The sequence below is a fragment of the Nannospalax galili genome, unplaced genomic scaffold (genome assembly GCF_000622305.1).
Source record: "Nannospalax galili isolate Female #2095 unplaced genomic scaffold, S.galili_v1.0 scaffold512, whole genome shotgun sequence".
In the NCBI taxonomy this organism is placed as follows: domain Eukaryota; kingdom Metazoa; phylum Chordata; class Mammalia; order Rodentia; family Spalacidae; genus Nannospalax; species Nannospalax galili.
In genome coordinates, this window is record NW_008331992.1 from 578,028 (window position 1) to 588,480 (window position 10,453).

Here is a 10,453-nt window from a genome sequence, read left to right on the forward strand (position 1 = left end):
CTCATATATAATATGATGTAGTGTCCACATAATGTGTGTACATTTTTAATTTTTTTACTGATGTCTTATTTTTACTCTTTGAGTTTTTATTCATGGTGTTGGGGATTGAATTCAGGATCTGTACACCAAGTTCTCTGAATGTGGCTTTCCCACCTCTGAGAGGATGGCTAAACAGCCTTATATACAATGACAGCATATGAAGAGTTGCAGACTACAAAGTTTGCGCTCTGATTATTGCCTAAGTAATTGAAATCTATGTGGCTTTGAGTATAGCTTATAATGTGAGTCAGAAGACATACTTTAGATATGTTATCCAATTTTAACTTCAGATCTGTGTAGTTACAAATATTCACTAATAGTGTCAGATAACATGCTACAGTAAATAACTGGTCCTGTGTTTACAGTTTCTAAGACCAACAGTTGAAAGATAACATAGTATTTGGCTCTTGCTGTTCTTTGTTGTTTTCAGTTGACATCATGTAAAACCAATTTACTTAGTAAGGGTACATGAGAAACATGAGTTTAAATTTTTAGAATTACACGCAGCTTCTTCAGATGATCTCACTTAACAAAATTCAATTTTAAAATTAATTTTTACTGAATTTTTGTGAATTTCATATGATTTTTTAAATTTTTTATTATTTTTATTTTATGTGTATGCTTGTGTTGCCTGCATGTAGGTAAGTGCACCCATGTCGTGCAGTGCCTGTGGAGGTCAGAAGAGGCTATTGGATCCCCTAGGACTGTAGTTATGGACAGTTGTTAGCTGCCATGTGGGTGCTGGGATTCAAACCCAGGTCTTCTGCAAGAACAACCAGTGTTCTTAACCACTGAGCCATCTCTCCAGCCCCAGTCATAGACTATTTTTTTTATTGCTTTTGAAATGAACTTACAGTTTAGTTAGCACTTTCTATAGATAGGAATGATTTACTTCTAGAAATAATCATACTGTAATTGACTAATTCTTAAATGCCTGTGGATTTATATACATTCAAGTATAGATGTTTTAAATTTAAACAAAACACTGCTTTCTGAAACAGGTAAGTTGAAGAGGTTATATTTTTTTGTACAATAAAGAGATTTATCATTGTATTGGTTAGTTATTTTAAGTAGTATGCTTCTGATTACAAAACTTTGATCTATATATCTTTTTACGAATATATGAGTGTTTTGCCTGCATGTATGTACATACACCATGTGCATGCAATGCCAGCATAACAGCCAGAAGACAGTGTCAGATCCCCTGGAGTTAGGGATGATTTTTGGCTGCCATCTAGGTCCTGAAAATTGAACCCAGGTCCTCTGGAAGAACAACCAGTGCTCTTTACTGCTGAGCCATCTCTCTCCAGCCCCTATATTAGTATTTTAAACCTCTTAATAGCTTAGTAATCTATATCAGAGTAGTTTGTTTTTGTTGTTGCTGGGGGGCTTTGGGGAGGGGGGGAGTAGCTGTTGGCAGGGTTTTACTGTGTATCCCCTGACCTGCCTCAAACTCAATATGTAGACCAGGCTGGTCTCAAATTCACAGAGATTCACCTGCCTCTGCTTCCTGAGTGCAGGGATTAAACGCCTGCTACATCGTGCCTAGAAAACCTCCCTTTTTAAAATTTTGAAATATTGTGCAGTGTTTTAAACAATATTGATAGGCCAGGCGTGATGACTTTGATCCCAGCATTCAAGAGGCAAAGGCAGGCAAATCTCTGTGAGTTTCAGGCTAGCTGGGACTATAGGGAGACCCTGTCTCAAAAATACACCCCCCCCCCCAAATATTCATGTTTGGTATTAAAGTCTCTGATTCATTATTCATGTAAATCTTAAATTTCTTTTTTTTTTTAATTTTACTATTTTTATTTTATGTGTATGCGTGTTTTGCCTGCATGTAGGTAAGTGTACCCGTGTCGTGCAATGCCCACGGAGGTCAGAAGAGGCTGTTGGATCCCCTGTAACTGGAGTTACAGACAGTTGTTAGCTGCCATGTGGATGCTAAGATTCGAACATGGGTCTTCCGCAAGACCAACCAGTGTTCTTAACCACTAAGCCATCTCACCAGTCCCTTAAATTTCTTTTAAATACTTTGTTTGATAAGCTTCTTTCAGCAAAAGAATTGATTTTTAACTATTTTGATTCAGAGTGGACTTTTAAGAGCATCCATTTCGACTCTTTCCTGTGAATCATTTTCTTTTGTACTGCTAGAGCCAACAGTTGGCTTGCGTGGTTCTATTTTATTGAAAAAAAACTAATCATATAACCAAACATGATTGGAAAATACACAGAACTAGAGTGGCTTGTCCATAACCTCCATCCTAGTAAGATTGTCATGTTTGTATTTTTTTATGCTTTGTCTAGAAGTTAAGTCAATTTATTTGAATAAATTTACCCTTTACTGTATAATTTCCATAGTTTCTTAATTTTAAAATTGTACATTTTTCATTTTGTCTTTTTTAGCTTATTGTTTTTTGTTTTAGACTGTTGTAGCTTCCATTATTAGTTAAAGATATCTGATACAAAATAATTTATGTCACATGTATTCAACTTATACACACATTTATGTAACTGATAACTTTGCTTTTAATTTTTCATGATTTCAGGACCTGAGTAGTAGAAATTCTGTAATTGGCATGTCAGTCCACAGTTTTATTTAAAATAATGTACTTCATATTTGTTATATTATAGGCTAAAGCAGATTGTGTCCTTAACTACTATCATTAATTACTAGCATTTGTTTCCATATTCTGTGAGTTATGGGGCATTCGCTTTTTATCGTATCATGTTTCTTATTACTACAGATGGCTTAAGCAAAATCAGACTAAACTATGGGGATCAGTCAACTGAAGGTGGGAAAATGCTTGAGGATGAACTCATTGACTTCTCAGAAGATCAGGATAATCAGGTGCAGTATCTGTTTTATGTAATCAGAGTCCATAAAGACCTACTACAAAACCTTACAAACCATTCCTTCCGGCAGTAACAGTTGTTACGGCTTCTGGATTTAGCTGTATTTCAAAACAAAATCAGGTTTCAAGTTCCCAGGATAAATGTGTTAGTGTTGTTTTTGTTGTTACTGCTGTTGTCCTTGTTACAGGGACTGAATTCTAATATTACCTCTGAAATTTATGATATAATTAATTCTGTTGTATTAGGGACCACACAGCTCAGTGATAGAGGGCTTGATTAGTATGTACAAGGCTTTGGGTTTGGTGCACAGCACAGATAAAAGGAAAACTTAATCTCTCAGTCCCCTTCTCCCCTTTCTCCTTCCTCTTACATGACATTTATGGGCTGGCCTTAACTTTTTCAGAGGCAAGTGGCTAAATTTCAAATTAATAGTACATAATAATAAAATGATAGCATTTTTAAAATTTTTATTTTTTTTTATTTTATGTGTATGAGCATATTGCCTGCATGTATGTGAGTGCACCTGTGCTGTGCAATGCTGCAGAGATCAGAAGAGGGCTTCAGATTCCCCTGGAGCTGGAGTTAAGGACAGTTCGTAGCCACCATGTGGGTGCTGGGAATCAAACCTGGGTCCTCTGCAAGAGCAGTCAGTGCTCCTGACCGCCGAGCCGTCTCTCCAGCCCCATAAAATTATAGCATTTTTTTTCCACTTTTCCAACAGCTGTTTTCTTATTTTTCCAATGACTTTTCCCCTTTTGTCTAATTTAATGTATATGTATTATGGTAAGAGCAGATAACATCAATTAGCATAAACAAATTCTATTATTTCCTGAATTGTATTTATCCTAATAAATGTAAACACTAAGAATGTATTATACTTTTGAAAATACTTTACTAATTGTGAGAAAAGCTTGTGAGAATCTATAGTACACTATTTCAAAAATTATCTTTTTGATTATATATATATATACATATATATGTGTATATATATATAATTTGGGGGGCAGGGGGGCAAAACAAACTTTTAGTTTTTCACATGGTTTTTCCTTTTTGCCAATCTTGGTTGGAGGTAGGAGGGAGCCAGTTTTTGGTATTAATGCCTTGGTTTACTTTTTTTAAAAAAAAATATTTTATTATTTTTATTTTATGTGTATGCATGTATTGCCTGCATGTAGATAAGTGCACCCATGTCGTGCAATGCCCGCGGAGAACGGAAGAGGCTGTTGGATCCCCTGGAACGAGTTACGGACAGTTGTTAGCTGCCATGTGGGTGCTGGGATTTGAACCCGGGTCTTCTGCAAGAACAACCAGTGTTCTTAACCGCTGAGCCATCTCTCCAGCCCTGGTTTACAGTATTTTAACATCCTTTGATTAGATTAACCAGTTCACATATCAGAACCATTATAAACTCATATAATCCCAGAAGGCTTCAGTATCCCTTATCTGGAACATGTAGACTGAGACATGTTTCAGATTCTGAAGTTTTTTTCAGATTTTATATTGTTTGTATATAGAAATGTTTTGCCATGTTTGTTAGAAGTTTTGTCACCTCTGATGATACTTTCTTGGGTTATTAGTTATTTAGATAGTAGGTTTTTTAATAATTATAGACTATCTTTTATAGGATGATAGCAGTGATGATGGATTCCTTGCTGATGAAAACTGCAATTCAGAAATTGGACAGTGGCATTTAAAGCCTACTATCTGTAAACAGTAAGCATTAACTATATACCTTGCAAACCGTATGGTTTTTATTAGTCATATAATAAAACACAACTGGACAATTGTTATTTAAACAGACACTTAAGTAGAATTCACAAGTACTCTCAAAGTCATTGAGGAAAGTGGGTTATGCTGTATCCAGTCATCAGGAAGGAGTATGGGTGATCATTTCTGTCTCCACTTCTCAGTTTTCCCAGCCTCTGTACCCACAGATGCAGAGACATCTTTGAAGTGAGTCACTATAACTTTATTATATAGTGGAGTTTTCTTAATGTGTATGAATATTTTGCCTGTATGTTTTGTAAGTGCACTTCTATTGTGCAGTGCCTGTGGACATCAGAAGAGGGCATCAGATCCCCTGGAACTGGATGGAGTTACAGACAGTTGTTAGCTGCCATGTGAGTGCTGCTAATTGAACCTGGGTCTGGAAGAGCAGCCAGTGCTCTTACCGGCTGAATTATCTTCAGCCCTATTATATAGTGTTTTGGAGGAGGGAAAAAAAATGTGTGTGTGTGTGTGTGTGTGTGTGTGTGTACATATATATGAATGAATATATATGTACATACACATATGTATGTATCAAAACAGTAACATGTGTTTGAGGCTTACAGTGGTTCCATATCTATTTCAAAAGTCTGTAGAGTGACTGAAGGCAGTCATACCCTGTAGACTTTGTGTCCTACCTAGAGACTGCTCTCCGGCTGAATGATCTTTAGCCCTATTATATAGTGTTTTGGAGGAGGGAAAAAAAATGTGTGTGTGTGTGTGTGTGTGTGTGTGTGTGTGTGTGTGTGTGTGTGTACATATATATGAATGAATATATATGTACATACACATATGTATGTATCAAAACAGTAACATGACTTTGAGGCTTACAGTGGTTCCATATCTATTTCAAAAGTCTGTAGAGTGACTGAAGGCAGTCATACCCTGTAGACTTTGTGTCCTACCTAGAGACTCACTCGGGTCCTTCTCAGTATTGCATCCTACACTGTTTTATATGTGGTGTGGTTGAGGCAGTATGTTTATTACTGAAGAGACAAGTTGCAGGTGAACCTTGATAATTTGTGAGTCATTGCCAGTTTTCAGAGGTATGTGTCTATTCTGAAGTAGCTCCAGAAGCTCCCAGATTGCTTAGGTGATGCACACTTCATTTCATTTACTGTAGAAAATGTTAGCAAAAACTATGTTAATAGACTTTTAAAAACAAACTCCATTTATGAAAGTAAATTTAGAGACCTATGACAGTTAAGCGACTTGTTTCAGGCCTGAGTGCTGTAACTTAGGTATGTGCTTAGCACGTACGAGGCTCTGAGTTCCATTCTTAGAAAGAAACCAGGTGCAGTAGAGTGGGGAGAGAGAAAAAGATCAACATTTTAGACTTACTTTTGGCGCTTTAGACTTTCTCACTTGAGTTCACAACATGCCTTTTAAAGAATTGAAATTCTAAGATTATGTCTGCATTGCATAGATTTTTCTAAAAAAAAAAAAAAACCCTGCATCCTAAATTCTTGTTATCTGTTTTATTTTCTGTAACAAGGTTTAGTTTAAAATGGGCTTATGCTCAGATGTGGTAGTATTTGCTGAAGCAGAGGCAAGCGGATCTCTGTGAATTCTAGGCCATACTGGTCTATATAGACATTCTAGGCCAGCCAAAGCCACATAGTGAGACCCTGTCTCCAAAAAAACAATTTTAAGGGGTTACAGAGATGGTTCACTGGTAAAGAGCACTGGCTGCTCTTGCAAAAACCCAGATTTAGTTCCCAGCACCTCTATGGCTGCTAACAAAAGTAACTGAAGTTCCACGAGATCTGATGCCATCTTTAGCCTCCATGGGCATTGCCTGTATGGGTGCACTTCCATACATGTAGGCAAAACGCTTAATACACATAAAATAAAAAAACACATAAATATAAATTTTTTAAAACATAAATAAAATTAAAATTTGCATTATTGGGGACTGGTGAGGTGGTTTGGCAGGTAAGGATGTTTTCTACCAAGCCTGATGATCAGAATCTGTCGCTCCCCAGAACTCAAATGGCATGAGAAGAGAGCCAGCTCCCTCATGTTGTCCTTTGACTTACATATGCGTACCGTGGCACATGCAATAAATAAATATGTTTTCTCTAATGGGATTCTTTTCAGTCTACTTTTCAAGGGTCCCACTTTGGTTTTTCTGGAGTTAGGACTGTATACAGATATTTGCAGTTTGAGCTTTCTATTACATTTGAACAGTTTTTAGGTGCCAATTATGGAAGTTGAATATATTTATTATAACAAATATAGTTATATTACTATTCTGTAATGTAATATTTGCTATTACTATAGACAACTAAAGTGTTTTTAGGCTTCTTATGTTGATAAGTTTTGCTTTTCTTCCCCCTGAGTATTCACTGAGGCAAAAACAAAGGGAATTTTGAAGTCTTTTGAATCTTATTAATACACTATTTTTTATCTTTATGCTTTTATGAAATTTATAATTTATAGTCACCTTTTATTGTTTCTGCCCTGCAGACCTTGTATTCTACTGATGGACTCACTCAGAGGTCCTTCTCGATCCAATGTTGTCAAAATTCTGAGAGAGTAAGTTCAAAATTGCACCCAATACTGTTTGGTATTCTGGCGTAGCTAAGATAGCATATGTATTTACATACGTTCTTATTACACGTGCATTCTTGTAGGTATTTAGAAGTGGAATGGGAAGTTAAAAAAGGAAGCAAAAGAAGTTTTTCCAAAGATGTTATGAAAGGCTCTAATCCAAAAGTTCCGCAGCAGAACAACTTCAGTGATTGTGGTGTGTACATACTACAGTATGTAGAGAGCTTTTTTGAGGTGAGTTTCTCTTCACTGGATTTGATCAGATAATGAAATAATGTATTGACTTTATTTTTATGTAATGAACACGAAGAGAAAATAGTTAAATTTTTAAAAAAACTCTCAATTCAAAAATTATTCTAGAGAGAAAAACTTCCAAAGTGGAGAACTTTTGAGACGTAAAAATGCTGAATTCATTGATCACCAAATCCCAGACTTGTTGGTCCTCTCTGATCACCTTATCCTCGCTACTGTGTCTTCTACCTTAAATGCTTCAGATTGCTTCTTCTCCCACGTGCTGCTCAGATCTCTAAGTCTGACATCATCCTTCCTCTTGATCTTGAAGTTTTTCTCTACTTCCACCATTTGCCACTGTTGACCATTTCTTCTTCACCCTTCTCATTTGATCAGCGGTACAGCTCTATACATGCCTCTCTTAGATATCTTTCCTTGACTTCTCCTCAACCCCACTATTCATGGAGTGAACCACTAATTCTCTCGACTTCTGTTACTTAAAGTCAGGTGCATGCGTTACTGTATTCCGCCTGCCACTTTTCCCGTCGACTAGTATTATTATTCTACACTGTGGCACCACAGTTCCCTGCCTCCTGCCTTCTACTCTTCACAATCATTTTCCAGAAGCACTAATCAGGTTACTTCCCTGTTTTTACTTTATAGTGGCTCCCTGTAGAGCTGAAGAACAAAATCCTGTGGGAGCTTGTATGGCTGATATATAGCTACATAGTCCGAACCGGTCCAATCCCTGCTTCAGCTACCTGCCTCATTTCTCTCCTGTTGGCATTCTAGTGATCTGTATGTCAGTCAGCTGGAAGTCCTTCCCTTCTGCCTTAAGCCATAATGCTTTTCCCTTCCTTCATGGTTCTGTTGTTCTTTGGCCAGCACCTCCTTACTCTTCACATTTGGCTTAAACATCAGACCCTGGGAGTTGTTATTCACACAGCACTTTATACTTTTCTTGTCATAATATTTGTTGTGGTCGTTGCTTTAATTGTTGAATTATCTTTTTATCTGCCATGAAGCTGACAGTTCTTTTTTTCTTTTAAATGGAGGACCTGAATGTAAACTTTGTTTTGCAGCATCCTCTTTTGTTGCTGTCAGTTCTGCTGTTAAAGAAATAGCTGCAGACTGTTTGTGAGTCTGTGAGCATGCTTGTTCTCGCATAAAACTAGTACAGACACGGAGCAGGCAAAATTTGATCCAGTGGCTATAGTTTAGCAATCCCTAATCTAGACAACAAGTTCTATAGACAAAACCTGTCTAGTCTCCAGTGCTTAGATCAGAACTTGGCATGTGAAAGGTAATGAGTGGATAGATAATTGATATTTTAAATTTTAACTTGGGAGTGTTTTTGTGATCAAAACTAAAATGTCATCCATTATAGTTCTCTAATAGGCTTTAATCTTTTTATTTTCAGAATCCAATTCTAAACTTTGAACTACCTATGAATTTAGTGAATTGGTTTCCTCCCCCGAGAATGAAAACAAAAAGAGAAGAAATCCGAAACATAATTCTGAAGCTGCAGGAAGGTCAGAGTCAAGAGAAGCAGCCTAAGGACACTTGTTCCACAGAAGCCCCCTCAGGGGGAGGAGCAGAGCAGTGTGTCAGCAGTGTCCCTGAGTGACCAGGAGCCCACTGCTCCGCAGTTCTGCCTTCAGAACTCTGCGACTTGTAGCTTTGGGTGTGGACAGTGAAGAGCTACAGCTCACTGCTCAGAGATTGAAGAATGTTAAATGCTTGTACAAAATGTCCTATAATTAATTTCCAAAGGAGAATATGTATTAAGTAAAAGTCTGTAAATATGTTAATGAGGCCAATTTTTCCAACATTTATAATTATTTTTTTCACTTTTAGAAAGCTTTTGTTATGTATTTTCTGTTAATAGTACTTAAAACCGCAACTTCTAAACACAAAATAAATAAAATATTTATAGGAGAAAATGATTAATTGATATTCTTTAGTGAACTTGTATAATTCCTTAGAGTGTGACTTATCTCATGGGGCTATAAGTATATATGATAAATTTTTAAACTTTGTTCTAAAATACTCAAATGTGAAAATATAATTAAAGACATTTTGAACTAAAAAAATACATCTTCATATTGCTTGCATAGCAAGAAAAAATTAACTTTTCAATCTCTCCTGTGTTCAAAGAACTCCAAAAATGTAATAGGTAATTTATAATTTCACACAAAATACTTCAGAAACAATATTAAGAACAATGAAAGAAAACTCCCCGTATTGCTAAAAAATAGCTGTACTGGCATACATTCAAAGACTCAGGTTATAACTATTTTGGTAAGTGCAGCTTGAATTTCAAATATCCAATTATTACCTTTATATTTTATCCTACAATATGCTGCAATCTGTATGATAAAATCGATTAGTAAACATTTTTAATCCATGTAAACACGAATTTAAATAGGAATTCTTTTGTAATAACTTGCTATTTTTTCATGATTCATTTTGTTCTCATTTTTATAAAGCATCAGACTTTGAGTTTTTCAGTGTAAATTATTTTTAAATGTTAACTACATTTAATTGCATAATGCAGCAAAAAATCTCTGACTTTGAATTTCCCTTTTAGAATGCTGAAATGTGGGGCTGGGCCTGTAGTCGAGAGGTGGAGCTTGCATGTTTAACATGCTGAGGCCCTTTTCACTCCCCAGTAGCAAACAAAAGTACTAAATGTGAAGGTTTTGATGCCTCGTTTGCAATTTATAGAGACTTTTTACATGTGTCTGTAGAAACTATTGTTTTTCAAATGAAATATTTTTCAACTTAGTGTATGGCTGGAAATATGTATTTTAAGTCATTTTTGCTTAGTGAATGCCCACATAACAAAAAAATTGAATAAAAGACCATTTTATCAGCAACTATTTTATTTCTAAGGTGGCCACCTCTGGCATTGTGGACCACAGTTTAGACCGTGATTGAGTTTAGTAAAGTCTAGGGGAAGGTTTAGAGCGGATGAGAATGTTAGCAAAAAGGCCTGTTGAGGCTC

At 36.2% G+C, this 10,453-nt stretch overlaps 1 protein-coding gene across 5 annotated transcripts in view; it reads left to right on the plus strand.

Annotated features, from left to right (window-relative positions):
* Nucleotides 1-9,261, plus strand: part of Senp6 (SUMO specific peptidase 6) — a 104,349-nt gene extending 95,088 nt beyond the window's left edge. For all 5 annotated transcript variants that reach the window (XM_029560596.1, XM_029560597.1, XM_029560599.1 and 2 more), the window contains 5 exons: nt 2,787-2,890; nt 4,520-4,608; nt 7,132-7,200; nt 7,299-7,449; nt 8,867-9,261. In XM_029560596.1, coding sequence (XP_029416456.1) covers nt 2,787-2,890; nt 4,520-4,608; nt 7,132-7,200; nt 7,299-7,449; nt 8,867-9,073 — 620 coding nt within the window. In that variant the 3' untranslated portion in view covers nt 9,074-9,261. The remainder of the gene's footprint in view (nt 1-2,786; nt 2,891-4,519; nt 4,609-7,131; nt 7,201-7,298; nt 7,450-8,866) is intronic.
* The last annotated feature ends 1,192 nt before the right edge of the window (nt 9,262-10,453 follow it).